Below are 21,773 nucleotides of genomic sequence, written 5' to 3' on the forward strand. Positions count from 1 at the left end.
TTCTGAAGGGGGGTTTTCTTCTGAGGAAACCCCATCTTCATGGCTATTTTGGCTTTTGGAAAAGGCACTTCTGGAAGCAAGATCATGCGAGAGTATGCCATGAGGTGTGAAATATGTAAATCTGCTCCTCATATGAATTTTCACTCTTACTCATTAGCATGGCCCTTCCAGAAAGGGGCTGCATTGTAGATGTGGCTTTAGAAACAGCTGTCTAAACAGGTTTCAGCCTTCCAGGGCTTTCCAAATCTGCTCTGCCATAGGACTGGAGTTACATACTCTATCCAGGGGCATTACAATTACAGACAGCCTCCCAGAAACTATGATACATATTTTTGTATAGAGATAGCTGGGAAAGCAAAACAAGTGGGGCGCTACCAGGATCAATTCTGGGACCAGTTCTGTTCAATATCTTCATCAATGATTTCGATAATGGTATTGAAAGTTTGTAGGTTATACCAAGCTGGGAGGGGCTGCAGGTGCTTTGGAGGGTAGGATTAGAATTCAAAATGACTTAGGTAAACTGGAGAAATGGTCTGAGGTAAACAGGGTGAAACTCAGTAAGGACAAATGCAAAGTACTCTACTAAGGAAGGAATAATCAGTTTAAGACATGAAAAATGATCTAGGAGGGAGTACTGAGAAAAGGGGTCATGGTTGATTCGTATTTAGCTTGTGGTCTACTGTGTAGTACTGTTGCAAAAAAAGCAACCATCATGCTGAGATGTATTAATAGGGGTGTTTTAAGCAAGCTATGAGAAGTAATTCTTCCACTCTAGTCTTTGCTGATTAGGCCTCAACTCGAGTTTTATGTCCAATTCTGGGCAACACATTTCAGAAAATATGTAAAGATACTGGAGGAGGTCCAGAGAAGAGCAACAAAAATTATTAAAGTTCTAGGAAGCATGACTTATTGGAGGTTTTTAAGTGCAGGTTGGACAAACACCTGTCAGGGATGGTCTAGATGGTGCTTGATGACTTCTTGAGGTTCAGCCCAGATCTATGATTCTATATGCAGATCAAGATATCAGAGAAGGCTTTACATTTGTACTTAAATAGTAGGCCTGACTGCCGTGCATATTTCTCCCATGTTAGGTTGACATCACCCTATTCTAAATATGGCTAATGCCAAAAAAAAAAAAAAAAAGAAAAATTCTCCCATCAGAATATGTGGATCTATTAAAGCTGACATTTTTCAAGAGAAAAATAGTGATTTCAAAGAAGTTTTTCTAATTTTTTGATCAGGAAAATCAAATTCAAAATTTTTGTTTCAGAATGTCAGATGGTCTCAATTTGATCAAAAATGTCAACATCTGTCATTTCCACTTTTTTTATTTGAAACTTTTTTGAATATTCTGTGATTTTTTTTTAAATTTTTTTACTTTTGGTTCTTTGAACGGAAATGAGTTTCAGAAGGTTGAAATTTCTCATGAGATGAAATCTTTAGTTTTCCAAACAATTTTAGTTTGTTTTGAATGGAGTTACACCAGCATAAGTTTGGAGACTCAGTTGGGTGTGTCCACACTAGGAACTAACTTCAAAGTTAACTTCGAAGTTAGGCACTACTTCGAAGTAGCCAGCAGAGAGTCTACACACATTTTTCCCTTACTTCAAAGTAAACTTCGAAGTCCTTACTCCATTCCCGGGAATGGAGTAGTGCCCTACTTCAAAATTTTACTTTGAAATAGGGCGAGTGTTGATGCTCAACTTCAAAGTTGCTTACTTTGAAGTTATTTTGTAGTGTAGACACAGTCAGTTATGAATTAGGCCTTACATTGTTGAAAGTGGTGTGCATAAATACACACACACGCACATTTATGACAGTTCAGAGACAATACAAGCAAGAAAGCCCATTGCTACTTCCCATTTTTAAAAGGAATTATCTTCAAAAGCCTTACAGAAAGTCCAGGTCAATTACTTAGGGCTTTGAAAACCTACCATAAAAACAAGCAATCAAGAAGTTATTTTAAAATGTCTTTAAAAACCACAGAGAAGAGTGTGACCTGAGTTTTGTGTGTTGTGCAGTGAAATATTTAGTAGTAATTTTGTATCTTTAAATGTTTTTGCATTTACACACAAATATCTCTAACTCAGAACTAACTTTCACAGCAACATTTATTAAAGGAATGGTTTACGTATTATAGTATATTCATTATGCAAAGGAGCACACAGTGCTTGTAATGCCCCCATTTTCAACTGTCATGATCCATAATTTTAACATATTTTTCCGCAGACATAAAAGTATGATCTATGTCTGTATTTGAAGTTAGCAAATCAGCTTCCAGACTGCATACTAAACACCAACACATGGTGTCAAGGCTCAGTGTCATATTCATTTAATTGACGGCAAAAATGCAGTCTCCAGAAACACAGACAACTCTTGCCAACCCACCATGATCTCTCGATTTTTGATTGTGTTATTGATCTGCTTAAGGGCCTGATTCAGGAAAGTGCTGATCACACTCAATTACCACTGAACTCTGCGGCAACTCTATAGTGCGACCAGATGTCCCAATTGTATAGGGGCATCCCTGATGTGTGGGTGTTTGTCTTATGTAAACACCTACTACCCCCCTGCCCATTCCCAGACCATTCCCCAATGTTTCAGGTTTGCTGTCTGGTCACCCTACAACTACGGGTGTTCACAATTTCACTGAAAGTACCCAGCACTTTGTTGGCACTTGTACTGGTGTCGCCCAACATCAGTGTGGTAATGGGGGAGTGGGGGAGATGAGATTTCAGCAATCCCTGGTAACAAGAGCACTGCCCTGACTTCACAAACAGACCTAGGGCCAGGCTAGGACAGAGTAGAATGACATGGAGCCATGCTTAAGAGACAGGCCCAGCCAAAGAGTTTGTGGGGCCCAAGGCAGCACACTGCCAGAAGCAGCCAGCCAGTGATCAGGACCCAAAATGGCACATTGACAGCAGGGCCCAGCCAGGGGGTGGGACTGAGGGCGGCATGCTGAGAGCAGGGCCCAACCAGTGAGTAGTGGATCCTACAGTGAACTGGAACACAGGGCCCAAGGTGACCATCTGGTTCACCCTTGCCCTAAGAACAGGCCTATTGAGAGAGCAGCTAAAACATGGCTGTGCATGAGAGTCTAGCTGCTATTTGTGGAAATACAGCATTGGGACCTCTTTGCACACACATGCCAGAAATTATTTAGCCAGCCAATAGGGGAGTGATACATACCAAGAGCCTTATTTCCCACCTACACACCTTCTGGCCTCAGGGATGGGTCTTCAGGGCGCATCTTTTGAGAGCATCTTGACTGAGCTCCCTGAATCTGCTTCTGTTTTCCTACACCAGAGCGTAAATCAGGAGTTAACACCACTAAGGTCAATCAAGTTGCACTTTCTAAAATGAGGAACGGAAGCCTTGATGATGATTCAGCTGATGCTAGTCTCTAACAAAACACCTGAGCTAGTATCAAGGTCACAGGAAGCTGTTTTAAACAACTGAGCTTTACTAGAAAGTAATGGAACATCACTCGATTTATAGGCTCTCACCCTGGGGTTTAGAAACTCAAGTACTCTGTGGCTGTTGTTGGATCCTATTAGCTTTTCTGTGCTTTCAAGGAACCATCTGCTCAAAGCACCTAATGCAGGATGATGGATCACTAGGCCTCCAGAAGATAAAATTTGCTGAAAAATAGTAAAGTACATTCCAAGTCTGTCCTCTGAGCAACACCTTTAATTTTTCCTTTCCAAATGTAACCTTTAATCATAATCCATGGAATAATACAATAGACGTGGAGAAAGAGTGCACCCTTGACCCCTTTATAAAAAGTCAGATCAAATAGCCAAGAACAGCAAAGGGAGAAGAGGGCAGGGTTGCCTTTCCCCCACTTTTCACAATGCTGTTCCTGAGGAAGTTAATCTGCCTAAAGCTCAAGTTAGAGCAGCCCCAAGTTGCTTTAAAATGTGGTGCTGGAATTACCTGCAGTGGCTATTATATCACCTGAGGATCAGAGTGTGCAGACCACCCCTCTCTCCAAACTCCCCTGAAATGGGGGCAGAATGCACACCCTGTCCAGAGGCCAGAAGTCATGGGGCTTACAGCTGGCTATGGCCCTGCTTGAGACTTCCCAGACATTCCCTGACACAAAGAGAAACCCCTTTTCAGTGGGACAAGGATTTCATTCTTCTTTGCTTGCAAGCAAAAACCAAATGAGAAAGAGCAGCAGAGTTTTTAAGAAGTGTAAATGTGAGGGTAGTGTCTGATTCAGCTCCTTTGTCTCTTAATTTTAGGTCTTTACAGACTCCTGTTGGTAAATTATGCCAAAGGGTACTTTTTGACTGATCTTATCACCTGTTAATTCGCCTACTGAGCATTTAAACTAGAAGCAGCAATAATTTTTGCTAGGGGGCCACTCCGAGATTTTGTTAAGTGGCGTCAAGGGCTGCACTTTTCTGCAGAGGGGTGCAGGGTCAGGGATGGAGGTTATGTGTAAGAGGGAGCGCAGAGTAGGGGCTGGGTTGCAGAAATGGCAGTGGGATCTGAGAGGAAGTTTGCGTGGAGGAGGGGATAAGGGCTTGGGAGACAGGTTCCGGGAGGGGAAGTGGTCAGGAGGGATTTCTGGGGAAGAGTGTAGGAGGGAGTGCAGGGTGTGGGCAGGAGGAAAGTAGGTGCAGGGAAGGGAGGGGGATGCTGCTCTGAAGGAAGGAAGGTACAAAAGGTTTGGATGGTGACCTGAGGCAGGGAGTTGCATGCTAAAACAGGCTCAGACCTGGAGGTGCTTACTTAGGTGGCTCCCAGCCAGCAGCACGGCAGAACCCTGAGTTGCATCTGATGAAGTGGGTCTTTGCCCATGAAAGCTTCTGCTCCAAATTATCTGCTAGTCTGATAAGGTGCCACAGGACTTCTTGTTGTATCTGTACTAGTATTAGTGTGGTAGTATATATAGCACATTAATACAACCTGAGTTGGGAGATACCGACACAGATACACATCAGATGCATCTGATGAAGCAGGTCTTTGCCCTCGAAAGCAAATATGGTAAGTGTAACAAGGTGCTGTGGCCTCAAGCTGACTCAGAAGCGGAGGAGGCTGCTCAGAGACCCTAGTGGGACGGCCCAGAGCCAGAACACCTGTTCCCTGTCACTCAGAGGGCGGTGACTGGGGTCAGAAGGGCCAGGTGCAGGGTTCGAGTCTCATTAAAGGTCTGGCCTCCAGGCAGGGAGGAGGGCTCTGACAAGGCTCCTGGGCACCAGGACCAGGGGACCCGCCAGCGGCTGGCCTGCCGTTGAGAGCTGCACCCCAGTGGCCCAGGGCAGCCTGGGCAGCCGCAGCCAAGCCTGCCATTGGGCCACTACCCCGACTTCCTGGATCTACCGGGGCCCCCGCGCTGGTGGCGGGCCTCCTCCCCAGAGGCCCCGCCAGGACTGGAGAGACTGCCTGTGGCTAGTTACCCTGAGGTTCCAGAGGAGCACGGTCCTGGAGTCCTGCCTGACATCCGCAGCACTGAGGCCTCCGACCGTCCGGAGCCCACGGTCCTGCCACCGGCGGACCACCCGAACGACGTGGAGATGTCCAACTGGCCAGGCCTACCGAGGGCTATCCACCTGGAGGAGACCCACCAGCCTGGACCGGTGGACCAAGCCAACTGGGACCCAGCGCCGATGGAGGTTGAGGTAGGAAGTGGGCCAGGGAAAGCTCCCCCAAGCCCATGGCGGTGTGCTGCGGCCTGGATCCCCACTACCAAGCTCAGGGTGAGAGCAATCATTAGGGCCCCAGGCCAGGGAGCAGTGGTGTGGGAGGCCTGCATTCCCCCAACCCCACCTCCCTGGAGGGGCAGCCTCTCACCTCTCCTAAGCCACCCTGTTTAGTGGCTAGTTGTTTGCCTGCTGCCCAGCCCTGACCCGAGGGCTGGGCTCTCTAACTGTGTGCTTACCTGCTACCCTGCCCTGACCCAAGGGCTGGGCCTCCAACTGTTCATTTTTCTGCTGCCCCTCCCTGCACTGAGGGCTGGGCTCACCAATGGTTTGTTTGCCTGTTGCCCGCCCTGAACTGAGGGCTGGGCTCCCTAACTGCAGGCTTGCCTCGAGCCATCTCTTAAAGGGGACAAGGACCCAGGGTCGCCCAGACACAGAGGAGGCAAGCTTTGGCAGCCCACGCTGCCTAGAAGGGTGACTGATGCAGGCTGAGGTCATTTACAGTAAGCCTAAATTACCTGCTCATGACTTGTATAGCGTATAGTACATTAATACAACGTGAGTTGGGAGATACTGACACAGATACACATCAGATGCATCTGATGAAGTGGGTCTCTGTCCACGAAAGCTTATGCTCCAAAATATGTTAGTCTATAAGGTGCCACAGGACTTGTTGTTCTCGAAGATACAGACTAACACGGCTACCTCTCCAATACTTAATACAGATATCCTCCCTCTCAAGGGTGTACTCTTTTTTTATATGGCTACCCTAGGTAACTGCCAGTAAAAAGTTTTGTTTATTGCCTGTGACATGTCCATGACTTTTGCTAAAAATACTCATGACTAAAATGTAGACTTAATTATCATAAAACATTTTGCATTTATGTAACCACAACTGCCCCAAACCTCTTTAAAATTTTAAACAGTTATTACATATAGAGATTTTTTTAGTATATTAACAGAATCACTTTTCTCCTCACTAAAATGCAGCCACTTCTGAACTACCATCTGGCAGCTGTTTAAGGCTCTGATCTAAGAAAACATATGCACAACTTCAGGTTCACGAGTAGCCAGATTCAGGTTGCTGGCATGACTCCTCCACTTAAATTTACACATATTTCATACATATGTGGCTTACTGGATCAGGACCTAAAAGTACACCAAAACAGCATCCAATAGGTTCTGGCAGGAAATGAAGAAGAATACAGGATCCAGCTAAACTGCAAAGGGAATACAAGGAGGGAAAAATATAAATTATTCACCTGCAATTTGGTCAGTGCCATATTTTATTCCTGGGGGAATTCTAAACTACTGCGTGCACACAGAATTCATGTCCCCTGCAAATCCTCCTGCCCCTGCAGAAAATACATTCTGCTGGAGAGGAACAGCAGTTACACCTTTTGCTACCGGGGGCTCTGGGGTGTCAAGAGAGAGAGTAGACTTCAGCCCAGAGCAGCAGCCATGGAGAGGGAGGGGCAATGACTGCTTTCTGCACAATGCTCTACCTGTGGCCCCCTATGAGCACATACTAAATACGAGGGGGGAGGGTAGACAGAGTGAGGTACATAGGGTTACTAGGGGGTCACATCAACTGGGTTTCGGAAGGGCTAGTGGGGGAGGATAGACAGGAGCTAGGGAATGACCACATTGAGCAAAGGGCTGAACAGGAGTGCAGGAAGACATATGGGGATTGGGGAGGAGGGATGGCGGCAGGGAGCGGGGAAGGGGCACATGGGGATGAGAGACAGTGCAGGGACACATAAGGACATGGGTAGGGGCAGATATGCCTCACTGAACAGGAGTGGCTAGGGGTTAGCCAGTGTTTGCATGGGGGAGGCTCAACAACTCACAAAACAAACAATCCCTCCCCCAACCTCCCGAAAAAATTTGCCATATGCCTCTCATCCACACCCAACACCCTCCAGCTGCACGCCAGGCTCCTGCCCAGCAGTTAGTTCCCTCTCCCTCAGCTCCTCTGTTCCACCCTGACTTCCCCATGCTTGCACACTGCTTCCGAGGGGTTTAGGAAATATGGTTTTGTGCTATAGTTTAAATCAATTTACTACTCAAGAGTTCTGCATGAATGTGTCTAGTAAGAAGAGATCTATTTGTCAAAAAACATTTCCTGAATCTCCATTGTTGGCTGCACTGTTAGAGACATACTGCTGACAGGTACGTTGAAAGAAATTGCCAAACTAATTGAAGCTGGCATGATTAAATTGTGTTATTTTGACAAATAAAATATGCAGAATTCTAAAACACTGCGTGTGGAATTTTTAATTTTTTGGCGCAGTGTTCCCCCAGGAGAATTATAAGCCATTTTACCGGGGAAAGTGTCATGAGATTTTTTTAAACTTTATGAACAATCACCATATATTCTGTACGTTCTCTAAGCATTTTTATAAATATAAACCAATATTTTGCAACTTAACCAGAATTCAAGGTCTCTGGTTTATGCCTTAAAAGAGAGCAGCTGAGAGGTCCAAAGTCACTTACGAGATTCAGACATGCAGTTCCCATTAGAAATAGCAGGGGAACTGGTCATCTAAATTTGCTAGGTGTTTTTGACTGTCCCATTCAGCTCCTCCAGAAACACAGCAACCTCTAGTACAGTTCTGTGGCCTTGCTTCCATATTAGCTCTAAAGGGGCAGTGGGCCTTTGGAGTGACCACCACTGTGTTCCTGGGAGGTCTGCCAGCTTACTCTTGACCCATATTCCTTTCCTGAACATGTGAGAGAGCTGACAAGGTCTGAGCACAAGATGTCATGGCAGCAGGCCATTTCGACAGTACAAGCTGTTACCATAAAGCTGTTCCAGCAGGTGCCACTCCAATGGGATACAAACAGAAAAGGGACTTTTAATGGACCAGGAGTCCACTGCCAGAACATTATTTAAATTATATATGAATGTTCACTTCAGTGTGTAACTCATTGCCATCTCACCTCCTTAACCAAAGCAGCCAAACATGGGAATAACTGCTTGTGTCCACACAAACAGTGACTCTTGTTATTAGAATAACTCCACTAAATTAGTCCAATAACATATTATACAGTAAAATTCCTTGAATCTGGCCCATCTGTGACTGGACAGATGCTGGATTACCAAATTTTCCAGACTATTAGATGTCACCATAACCCCCATACCCTAGTTCAAACCCCTGTCGCAGTTCACCACACCCACGCCCAGCTGTGGCTCACCACTCCTGCACATCCCCAGCTTCTTCTCTACCCTGTGCCCTGCAGCTTCTTCATCCCTGCGCATCTTCAGCTTCAACACCCCGTGCTTCTCAGCTTCTTCACCCCCACACTCCTGCAGCTTCACCACCCCCGCACGTCTCCAGCTTCACCTCCCCTGCACTCCCTGACTCCAACCCACACTCTCCAACCCCCTCATGCCCCAGCTCAACTCTAGCCCCCCGGATACCCTGCAGTCCTCACCTACCCCAGGCTTAAGCCCCCTTTCCCCATTCCATGGCCCCAACCCACCACCCAAGCCCCTAACTTCTGCAAATTTCCAGGTACGCGTCTCCCAGGGGATGCCGGACCATCAGGATTTCCAGACCACCAGAGGCCAGATTAAAGGAATTTTACTGTAGTTACATCTTTATTAATTGCACAACTGTAGACCTGATAAGCAAACTGCCTGAAGCTCCCCTCAACACACACACTTCAGTTGTTAATTACAATAACATCACTCTTTAAAATTAATGCGTAGGATCATCTCACTGACTTACCAGCTGTTCTCTGCCACGCAAGATATTGAGACTCAAGCCCCAGTCCCTATGGACCAGCCAGGCCTGGGAGTGTTCTTCAGCAGTCTCTCTCTGGAGGAACAACCTTGCATTGCTCAGCAGTAAAGCCAGGGCGGGCGTCGGGGGAGGTGTCTTCATCATTATGGTACCTACACTGGTAGTGCTATAGGCTGTGATTCTGCAAGGGACTTAAAGCACATGCCTAACTCTGAGCACCGAAGCAGTTTTTACCAACATCAATAGGACTATGCCCATGTTTACGTGCATTGCTAGGTGGGATACTAACTAAGAGAGACACTGGGGTCGAGAAGCTAATTAACCCCAGAGACGACTGACAAGGGAGACAGTAAAGTCTCTGCTCTACAGCCTGAGCTGAGAGCCACCTGGCTTTTAGCTCATGCTGTAGAGCACAGGGCTTTAGCCTCTAAGGTGGTAGGTTCATTCCCCCTGCTGACGACTCAGGTCCATTGGCCTTATACTAGGATCCAAGGGAGTCCCCTCTAGAGCCCAATAAGAGGGATCAGGTCATTCAGAGGCACTCACTCTTCATTCTCTTGACCGCAGGCTCCAACAGCTGGTTTAAGGAGCAGGGCTCAGAAGAAAGTCCTTTGGCAACGGGAAGCATGCAAAAACTAGCATCATTTGGTGGGAAAAGGCAGAGTGCAGGGAGATGTGAATTATGCCTCTCTCCAAAGCAGTTGGTCCTAGGTTAGATGCACACCTGGTCAATCTGTTTCTAAAGTATGAATGATATAAAAATGCACAGCTAATTCTGTCCAAAAATGTTAAATGCTTTATCCTACTATTTTAGCCATAAGCAGCTGTCTTCTGTTGGCTCCTACTGCTCTGGGAAAGGCTATGCCAAAAGACAAGCTTTGCATCTTGCCCTGAACCCAATAAGGACTGTGGCGTTTCTTATGTGGCTCTGTTACAGAGGCTGCAAAGAGGAGTATATTCCCAAGCTCCTAACTGCAAGAAAATCAGGCAGAATGTAATACCTACCAGCAGAAAAGCAAAGCACCATGCGAGAAGAAATGTTACTTCAAGCCAGCTTGATTCACCCAAAGCTTAAAAAACATCCACCTATGCAACTCTCTGCTCCTGTCCTCTTTATAAAAGTAGACTGTGTTTACATCTTCACTTTCCTGGATCTGTATAGCCCTACATAGGCTGGGCTTATGCTGGCAATGAGACAATGTAACATACATAAAGTGTGCATGTGATCCAGCAGAAGAAAAACATAAACACAAGCTGTTAACCTGGGTGTAATGATACCAGTTTGGCAGCAGTTGGATGGACTGGGATGTCTTTAAAAGCACTTCAAAAGAACAGAGCAGACTGCTGCAATTGAAAGGGACAAAAATAAATTGTGTTCCTTAATTACTAGAAGTTCCTTGCCTGTAAAGGTCGGTGAAGGCTCATCTGGAGGTAGGAGTTGCTTAGCAGGGCTTTGGACGAGCATTAGTTTCTGTTTTGATTCATGTGTATTTGCATCCACTTGCATGATGTAATATAATGCATAATTTTCAATTCATGCTATAGTAAAGCATAGTCAATGTTGGACCTGGATGCACTGAAGACCATATTAAAACTGCAAACTTCGCACACACTGAACATGAAACTATAACTCAGTCCCAATTTCACTGGACCCAGCTTTGAGAGATTTCACAAACTTGAGTAAATCGTGACAAACCTGCTTTGGGATGATCATTTGTAGCAAACCCTGAAGCCAGTAAGTTTCACACAGGCTCAGTCTTTGCTGGAAAGAGATCACACAGCTCTATCAACCCAACAGACAAATAATCAGTGGAAATCTGTCAAATGGTTAAGTCTGATAGTAGGACTAAAGCTGTGAGTCAAAAGAATTCTCTGAGCTTCTACTCAGGGAAAGCACGGAAAGCTAAAGCACCAGTCGAAGATCTGTTAAGCTACATAACTTCACCGGCCACTGGGGAAGAAGAAGGAATGAGATCAGAGAACCAGGGGGAAATGGAGAGCAGCAGGCGTACATTTGCTCAGACTTGCTGCAAATCCTTATTTCTCAAGAAGCTGAGAACCCCACTGCATTCATTCAAATTACTCCAAGAAAAGCTTTTGTTTCCCCCACCACACTTAAGTTTCCTTAATAACAAAATATTTCTTAAAACTCTGGGTTTTGATGATTTTTTTTCAGGTTTTGAATGAATTTCAAACAAACAGAACCATGTCAGAATTGGTTTGTTTTTAAACCAGAGAAGAAATTTCCTTCTTTTCTCAATTCTTTTTACTACCTCCAACCCCGCCCCCAACACACACACACACACACACACACACTACACATGCTTTCTGTTCCATTGGAAAAGGGGTCAGTGAAAAGTTTCTTAAATAAGTTGGAAATACCTCAGAATTTTCCAACTGGACATTTTTGGACAAAATTTAAACAGTGAAAAAAGAAAAAAAAACAAGATTTTAAATAAATTCTAAATTTTAAAAAAGTGCTTTAATTTCATTTAGAAAAAATTTTTTTTCATTAAAAAACTTGGGAAATGTTAATAATTTCATATTTGGAGGGAATTTTAATCTTTTAGAAACAATAAAAATTTTGTCCATCTCTGACACATGTGCACCTTAGATGGGACCATATTAGCCAAACAAAAGCTGTCACTTGGATGCCAAAAACTCTCCTTCACAACTGGAAGGAAATTAATAACAGCACCTCTAATGCAGCCAGAATATGGCTGTGTCTACACTAGCAAGTACTTTGGAAACATTTTTCGAAAGAGCTCGTGAAGCATCTACACACAAAAAGCGTTCTTTCAAAAGTAAATCGAAAGAATGTGGGGCTCCTTTCGAAATCACTCTTCCTTTCCCGTTTCAGGAAGAGCGCCCCCTTTCAAAAGCTTCTTTTGAAAGAAAACGTGTAGACACTCCGCAGGGCCCCTGTTTTGAAAGAGCAGCCTTCGTTTTCGATCCCTGGCCTGTTCTTTTGAAAGCAGGGGGCTGTGTGGATACTCTTTTTTGAAAGAGCAGATCACTCTTTTGATCTGCTTTTTATGTGTGGACACACTCTTTTGAAAGAAGCTCTTTCAGAAGAGATCTTCTGGAACAGCTTCTTTTGAAAGATCTCCATAGTCTAGACGTATCCATATGTTTGAAAAAATCCAGTAAAGCGTTAAAGAGAACAAGTGTTTTTGCAATCAGGTAGATGCAACCTGAGCCCTTTTAGCAGTCAGTGGGGATATGCAATTTAGATGTTAGACAGATATGGGGTGCCTTGGCCTGTGACCAAACTAGCTTTGCTTTCCTTTTATTGGGTTTGACTAATAAATGCCACCTACCTACTTTATTGCATTTTCCACTCGGATGGAGCAAAAATAAAACTTCAAATCATGTCTAAATGGACATGGGTGGCCCAGATGAAACAACAAAATGTGCTGTTGAAGCACAGACCTCACCATAGAAATCTGTGAAATGCAGTAGTTTTGGTGACACTATATTTGAAACATCTTGATAAAGATTTAGAATATGAACACAGGAAATCTCTGAAGTGACGGCTGAGTGGAAAAGAAAGAAGCTATTGAGATTTTCCTCTGTAAAATAACTCCTGCTTCGCGAAAGGCCAAAGCCTATCTACAGGCTGTTGAAATTGCTTGCTGGAGTTCAGGGGAGAATCAGACCTACGGTGAAACGCCATTCTGAAGATGGGGTCTTCGCCACCCCACATCTTGTACGGTCACTTACACCAAGGAACGAGAATGTAAAATGTGTCTATTCTGATTTGATAGTGTTTTACATCCCCCTTGCCCAAGTGCAAGTAACTAAACAAGGTGCAGGTCAGTATGGAATCAGGCCCTCAGCATGTTAAGCCAGACCCTCTCCATAACAACTGGGCAGCTGAGAGCATCTCTGTGGCTGTGATGACATTTCTGTTGTGCTAGGCAGCCAAACCAAACATCATTAAAAAGGCCTTTCACTGAAATTCTGTCCTCCTGCGACTTTATACAACAAGACGCATTCCCCAGCCATAACAACACACATCCAGCAAAGGAAGGAGGCAAGAGATCTGTCTTGCCTGCAGCAGCACATAGGCCATCCAGTTCTGGACCAGAGCCCCATTGTGCATGGGTCTATGCTGTTAAGGCTGTTCTCCACTCTGACATTCTGAGTGCAGAGGGTGGGGCCCTGCAAGAGACCTTAAACTACATTGCCTCTATAGACCTTCTGCTTAAAAGCTTCCCAAGGATAACAGATTCCCTGACCCTGGTAGGCAGCTGCCACTACCCAAGTGAGGAAAAAAACATTTTAAAACCCAAGAAGAGATGCTCGGGATGTCTCCCTGTGGGGTAGCCCCAAGCACTTAACCCTCCCGTAGGAGAGAGCTTGGAAAAAAAAGAGGAAGAAATTAAGCTGCAATCTGATAAATGACCTTTCAGTCTCTGGCTGGCTAAAGCACAGAGAATTAATTCCCTGATTCAGTTCGGAAGTCACAGTTTATGGTGAGCATGGTGGGGTGGGGGGAGGATGTCTCAGCCAGCCTGAGAAGTCCATCACCAAACCCAAAATTAAAAAATAACCTGATCACATCTGATTAAACATTTCCTTTGTACTTACATATCTGTGTGCCCAAGTTATGTTACAGCCCGATTGATTACTGGATTCATTAATCCTGTTCAGGATGAAACATCTTGGTCTCTCTCCTCCAGTCACATAAGAGAAAGACCCCTCAGTAGATAACTGCTTCAATTCCAAAATCCCCCTCTCTCTTCCCATTGGCTTACCTGGATGCTTGCCAACACAGAACCCACTCACTCTGAGTTTAACCCTTTATGGGCATTCATTCATACCTCATACAGTAGTCCCTCCAGTTATGTGAGCGTTGGGTTCCCACATGCCCTCACATAACTTGAATTTTGCGTTAGTCAGAGGGCAGCTTTTTTCTCAGTGGAACGTGCATTCTGCAGCCGAAGAAGCAGCAGGAGCACCTGGAGCTCCTTTTGAAAGGTAAGTCCTGGCCTTGGGGGGCGGGGGCAGTTGGGGAAGGTTAAGCCTGGCGGTGGGTTGGGGCCATGGGAGGGGAAAGGGGAGTTAACCCTGTAAGTTAACTATACTTCAGCCTGAACAGGTAAGGACTGGCAATGTCACTGGACTAATCTGCCTATCTATGCTTGCTGCATTGATCTTCCATAGAAGCCCACAAATGGATTCCCCCAAGTAACAGAGTTTGGCGGGGTTGGGATGGCAATTTGTGGAAGTGTGTTAACCTTCAGGAGCTCATCTTTGAGTGAAGTCCACTGTGGAACTATGACCACTTACGTTAGCTGACGATGCGCCCCTGAAGGTCCAGGTCATGAAGGTGTTCCAGGCCACCACCAATTATTGCCCTAGACATCTCCATTTCCTTACAATGCTTAGGCTAGAATTGTCCTAAACTTTTAGCTCAGGCAGGTAAACTCTGAAATCTGCCTTGATTTGAATTTGACCTGTACTCACAAATCAGGGTAGAGCTTTAGAATTTGTATGGTCCACTCAGAAGCCATCCAAAGTATCTTTGGAACATTTGATGGGTTAGGGTTGCAGGGGACCCAGGGAGTGAAGCTGAGCCACAGCTGCGTGGGGATGAGGGTGAACCGGAGCCACGCGCGATGAGTGGGATGAACTGGGCTTGAAGCCATGCTGGGGAGGAAGGATTGAACTGGGGCCAGGGGGGTTGAACTGGGGCTGGGCAGGGTGGGGGGGGTGTTGAACCAGAGCCACGGGCAGTGCGATTTTGAATTGCACTTAACTCATGTTAATGCAAATTGAGCACAACTCAAAATAGTGCACTTGGAGGGATTACTGTACAAACACAGAACAAAGACAAGTCTCTTTCCCAAGAGCTTATAAATTACTTCTCTGTTGCTGCTAGCATTTTCAGCCCAGTACAGCCCACCCAAACCCAGACAGAGACTCTGCCCCAGCTGGACACACTAGCTGAAAATCCCCCTTGAGGGAAGAAAATGACAGTGAGTATGATGCACCAGCAGGCAGTTCTGTGGCCACCTTCCTCTCCCCAACCCTACAAAAGAAATCACCCTCATATATGTGGATCTAAGAAAAAGGTATTTGAGGACAATGCTGAAGAAACAACCAGCTGGCTAATGTAAACCTCAGAACTAAATATAGAATTCAATCCATAGTCAAAAGAAAACAGCTTTTAATGGATTAAATTAGAAGCCAGAGATGTGCTTGATTTAGTATTCCAGTTCTCCTACATTCCTGTCGCATAAGCAGTCAGCTAAGAGGAAGTCACTTGTGTGAAGGATGGAAAAAAGAAACAAGACATATGTTGGTATAATGAGATTTTTAACACGACACGCAGCTCCCCCTGAGCCGCCACACATGAGCTTCGTTTTTGGTAAAATGTACCCTCTGGAAGCACTTTTTGGGTGGAGATGCAATTTCCAACTGGCATGGGGAGTCCGTAGGAGCCACAGATTAGACTCTTGGAGTCTTTTATTAAATCAAGCCAGGCAGTGAAAATGAACACCTTGAAGAGCATAGGAAGTGGATTTCTGAGCTCTGTATGCCTGGCATGTAATCAACAGATGCCGTCAGATGGTCCTCTCCCTAAAGAGAGATACTTCAGCCTGAACAGGTAAGGACTGGCAATGTCACTGGACTAATCTGCCTATCTATGCTTGCTGCATTGATCTTCCATATAAGCCCACAAATGGATTCCCCCAAGTAACAGAGTTTGGCGGGGTTGGGATGGCAATTTGTGGAAGTGTGTTAACCTTCAGGAGCTCATCTTTGAGTGAAGTCCACTGTGGAACTATGACCACTTACGTTAGCTGACAATGCGCCCCTGAAGGTCCAGGTCATGAAGGTGTTCCAGGCCACCACCAATTATTGCCCTAGACACCTCCATTTCCTTACAATGCTTAGGCTAGAATTGTCCTAAACTTTTAGCTCAGGCAGGTAAACTCTGAAATCTGCCTTGATTTGAATTTGACCTGTACTCACAAATCAGGGCAGAGCTTTAGAATTTGTATGGTCCACTCAGAAGCCATCCAAAGTATCTTTGGAACATTTGAGCAAAAGTCATCAAACCTGGCAAACGTCACAGACTCATTTTAAAATGCTCCGTTTTCCTCCTCTGTGTTCGTGGTTTGTCAAGCAAACCACCTTCAGAGTTTAGCAAACCAGCTACCATTCCCATTCATCACAAATTGCAGACATGAAGCATCCCAGTTGCTATACCTTTAAAAGTGATCTTGCTGAGATATTATACTTGCCTGTTATGATGACCTTGGCTATTTTTGGATGCAGAAACGAAGATTAAATAGTTTCTCTCTCTAAAGACAGTTTGTAGGAAAAACTCCAGATGAAAACTACGCTACCTGTATGTATTGCTGGTGAACCTATTACAAGTCAGTACTATTAGAACCTCCGTCTCTCAAACGAGGGGATATGAAGGATACATTCCCCCTCCCCAGTGGTAGTAATATGCAAACACCCTGTAAGTTAACTATTTTGGTGAATATTGTTTTTGAGGCCCAAACAGACAAAGTAAAACACACTGAACATCTATTTATTACCTCCTCCTTTTAGATTAAAATTCCCTGAAGCCGGTGCAGCCCACACACCTACTGGGTGTGATTCAATATCCTATATAGTGGCATCTAGACCACTTACATGGAAAAAGAATAAGCCTACTCTACAGCCTCATCTGAAAGTTAGCTGGATTTTAGCTCAAGCTGTAGATGCTCCTGCACTAAGCTCCAAAGATCCCAGGTTCAAGTCCACCCAAACTCTCAGGAAGCTCAACTCTGGGTCTCAACTGTGACCCTTATCCCTATCCCCAGTTAGGCTGTTGGTTTCTTCATGCATGCATGTGAATCACTAGGTCAGTGGCAGGAGGAAGGGGACGTAGGCCCCAAGTCAATGTTGTCCAAAATGAAAAATACCCACCCAATTAATTGCTTTCAATAGTCTGGGCCTGATGAGTTGTACTATTTTAACAAAGGAAAGTCTTATTTTATAAGGGCCTGATCCAAAGCCTCTTGAATTCAAGAGGAACCTTGCTACCATCTTCGAAGGGCTTGGATCAGGTTCTCCAGGCCTCACTCTGCAAACCATTTAAGCACACGCTTAACTTTAAGCATGTGAACAGTTTCATTGTCACTCACCTACTTAAATTTAAGGATGTGCTCATGTACTTTACTGGCTCAGGGCTTAAATGCTTGCAAACCTTAAAGGCCAGTATTCAGATCAGAGGAAGCTAGGTAAGCCCCCAACATCAAATCACCTTCCTGACAAAACCCTGCACCCACATGTCATGCTGTTTCAAGTAAATTGCTTTGAAATAATTGAACAGGTGATCAGGAAAGTACACATGGAGTGTTTTTAGTTTTTGTTTGCATGTGAAAAAAAAAAGAAGAAAACATTGCAGATTCCATGGCCAACATGAGCAGGATTTAGAAAGCAAGTTAAAGAGGGAAGTAAAATTTTTTTAAAAAAATGTTTGTCTCTTTTAATAAATAAAAACTGTTCCTTTTCACATTATTAAAACCTTAAAATATTTTATTCAATAGTTTCTTCAGGTATTACCTCATTACTTCCCTTTTTTATTGGTACGGTAATCGAGTCATAATATATTTCAGCTTTATAGTGAGAAATCAAGGCGAGGCCTGTGGGCATCAACAGATGTACAACAGCATGCAGTAAAATAGGTATAGAAGCACGCAGAGATGAATATGGCACAGGGTGTGGGGGAGGGAAAGTTGGAACTGTTTAGCAATTCATCCAAAGTTATTTTAACCTTGGCAACAGTTGATCTCTAAACATGCAGTGTGATCAGTCACAGGGAAGTTGCAGAGAATTTTAAGTTGACTGCTGTCCTGCAAGATGAGTTAACAGTCTGAGAGTCTGAAGCCACCTGAGTAATTACAACCATAGACACCACTCTTCAAAAAACATTAACTGTATCTATTCCAGTCAACTGACACAGCAAGCAGTAAGGATCTAAATTTAATCTGAGTGTCCCATCTATGAGAAAGAAAGATTGTGGATTTGTGCTCAGTGTCAACACTCTGAATCAGACTCCTTCCCGACAAGGTGAAATTCACCCAGATGCAGAGCTGACAGGAAGCTTCTGCACCTGCTAAGTCCCACTTCTGTCCACTGTTGAGGATTTCAGTGGTGCCTTGTGGTCGTGCTCAGCTTAGGAATGAATTTCACCACTAGCGCAGGATTTGGTTTTGGGGAAGTGTTACAGTCTGCATGAGACTGAGCAGCCTCATCTGCCACATGGGAGTGGCATGTGTGACCAAATTGGTACTAAACCTAAATCTGGTCTTCAGCTCAGATTGCCCAAGAAGCTTAAACATTTTCAGGATGTCAGAGATAAAAAGTGGTCAGCTCCAATGGGAAGAAGGAGAGGGACCCATCCAGGAACAGATGAATAGGGGCCAATTGCTGCTCTACCTTTTTAACAATAGGGACTTCAAGTTGCTCGTCCCGCAGCCCAGCTGAGGACTCTAGCAGCCAGGCTATTCTGGGTCACACTCTTCCCATTCAGCTCACCAAAAATTAATTCCACCCTCAAAAACCTTCTTGAGGCATTAGCATTTAACTAGCTTTACAGTTACCAGCACATAACTCTCAACAAAGCCTTTCGAGATTCTTTGAGTACTAGACAGAATCAAAATCTGCTGTGTGTGTATTCAGCTAAACAAAACCACAGCCCTTTGGGATTAAAGAGCTGGTCTGTGAATCACTAGCCACCAAGCCTAGGACTTAGTACTGTGAGTAGCTCCGTGGACTTAACTGACTTCTGTGGGACCATTCATAGGAATAAGCACTAGCCTCAGGAGCAGTAAGTGCTTGTTGGATAAGCTTTAAGACTAGAATTCTTGTTGCCCTGCCTATTACCAACAGCATGAGAAACAACAGACACTGTACGCCAGCAAATACAGTAATTCTACTAATAAAATGGCAGCTTAAATTTTAAGGCTAATCCTGAGATCTCATTTGTAAAAGTGAACAGGGCATATTTAATTTAAGAATTGGCTAACACTCCTCTCTCCCCAGCTGAAACCTCATAAATGAAATATACTGGATCACTGCCCGGCGTGGAAATAAAAGTTATGAATAATGTTTCTATCTCAATCATTGTCAGTGCTTTAATATTCCTAATTACTTTAAAAAGCTAAATATTCAATATAGGAAAAACCCTTTTTCTTTTTATCTTTGCGTGCAAGATTAGTACAATTTAATAAGTGGCACTGGGTAGTTTTACTCCATGAGGCTCATCTCCGTGTTGACATCTCATCCTTTATGGTTCATTATTACACAGAATGGAGCTTTTATTACTTTGTGTGTACTTCGTCACAAGGTTGGTTCCCCTCCCAGGTTTGTTATTTTAACATCTCTACATCCATAAGTGAAGTGCTCATCTAATATATGGCACAAATGCTGAATGACTTCAGGGCAAAAGTATTATTTTTTAAAATAACTAAAGGGTAAAATTAGTTATTGAGATGCTAGGTAATATTTTATAACAGAAGGAGTTTTTTTTACCAAGGACTTTTAAAATATCTAGCTACTTCATAGCTATTCAATGTTTCATGCTGCTTTTCAGATTCTTTTTCCCCTCGCCTAGCTGACGGAGAAGGCTTAGAAGCCCTTCCAGCTCGTACAACAAGTGAATCCTTATGTCCTCATGAACCTCCCAATCTCTTCCACAACTGCCTCTGCTCCTGCAATTGGCGCAACATTGACAGAGCTGAAGACAGAACGCTCATGATGCCCATGGTCAGACAAAGTTCTATTTCATCAGCTTCAGACAACATGGCAGAATCTCAGTAACCATTTTGCTGCTGGGTGATATTTAACTGCTACTACGCTTTGAGCTTGTCAATTTCTTTCTGTACAATTACCCTGTCTATTACCTTGGTGCTTGGTAAGAATGTGTCTTTTTCCAATTTCCAGTTGTTTTGGGAGAGTGATGGGGGGGGAACCAAAACCAAAATGAAATGTGCATTCTTCCAGTGTCTTGCAGCATCTTTCCAGATGAAGCTTTATGTACTTTCCTGACTCACAAGGAGCCTTCACGTAAATTTATTTCCTTTATGCTAGTAACGGCTGGAACATATGTTGTATAACTGTCCAACATTTACTGTGGAAATAACACTAGCAGTTTCATTCTAGCATGAATTTATCATGCTGGCAGAAACCTACCTTTACTAAGAATAGCTTTGACATATGCAACTTCTCCAACAGAAAGACCTGAGCCCTAATGTATAAATAAATCTTCTAATGAAAATATCTAAAATAAGCAGAACCCCCACCAGCTGCCATCATCCACTCCTGCATTTCAGATCAAGGACTAAAGTGCAAGTGTAGAATCAGTGGGTCAAATCTCAGCTCCACTGAAGTCAATGGCAAAACTCCATTGGCTTCCGCAGGTCCAGAATTTCGTCCAGAATGTATGTCAATCACAGGAAGTGTTTTGATGAGGCCTTTGGCACGGCTAAAGCAGAAGGCAAAGCAATTTCACTTCAGAGACAGTCTAATATAAACATCTATCATCCATGTTTGACTAACAGGAAATAAAGAGTTTAAAAATGTCTTCTACTTCATTTAATCAAGCTTTATAAAGACAGGAACAAAGAAAATGAAAGCCATCACCTCTTTATTAGCAGGGCAGGAGTCATGCCCCAAAGTAATTAACTGTTTCAAAATAACCCAACTGACATTTCTCATTTTCTATTTAAAATAACTGTGTCCTAAAGCCACCAATTTCTTGCAGACTTGTATTTAAAAACAGTGTGTGTCTTTTATACAGCTGTATTTTTTCTGGGCCTTTACTTACCACTGGAGCAGTCTACGCCTCCCCAGCCGGGTTCACAATGACATGTGTCTGGAGAGACACATCTTCCATGCACACACTCTTCTGTGCAGAGAGCTATGAAGGAGAAACGCCACATAGCATTGTCAAATGTGTGAAATGGTTAGTAAGCAGAAACTTAAATTGCATCGCAAAGGTCAATAGTTTCATTTAAAAAAAAACAAAAACACTCCTTGCAGATTTTAATTAATACTAGATGATTAAAGTAACCGTATAAGTCTCTCTTGATAGACATAAAAAGCTTATATCCCAGTCTGGCTTTTTCTAATGAAAAAACAAAACAAAACAAAACAAAAACTGACACCAGTAATTACTTAGTGTAGCAATTTAACTTAATCATAAATAAATCCATTACCAAATTGACCCTTATGATTGTAATTAGAGAATGCCAGCTTCTTATAAACACTGTCAGACAAAAGTGTTACAGCTTATAAGAAAAAAGGAAGGAACTCTACGTTAATATGTTTTAAGATCCAAAATAGATTTGTAAAAAATAGC

General features: G+C 43.9%; 1 protein-coding gene across 6 annotated transcripts in view; it reads right to left on the reverse strand.

Moving 5' to 3' along the window:
• MEGF11 (multiple EGF like domains 11) overlaps positions 1–21,773 on the reverse strand; it is a 442,774-nt gene that overhangs the window by 264,265 nt on the left and 156,736 nt on the right. For all 6 annotated transcript variants that reach the window (XM_075006971.1, XM_075006969.1, XM_075006966.1 and 3 more), the window contains exon 6: positions 21,240–21,332. In XM_075006971.1, coding sequence (XP_074863072.1) covers positions 21,240–21,332 — 93 coding nt within the window. The remainder of the gene's footprint in view (positions 1–21,239; positions 21,333–21,773) is intronic.

This window comes from Carettochelys insculpta, chromosome 12 (assembly GCF_033958435.1).
Source record: "Carettochelys insculpta isolate YL-2023 chromosome 12, ASM3395843v1, whole genome shotgun sequence".
Taxonomy (NCBI): domain Eukaryota; kingdom Metazoa; phylum Chordata; order Testudines; family Carettochelyidae; genus Carettochelys; species Carettochelys insculpta.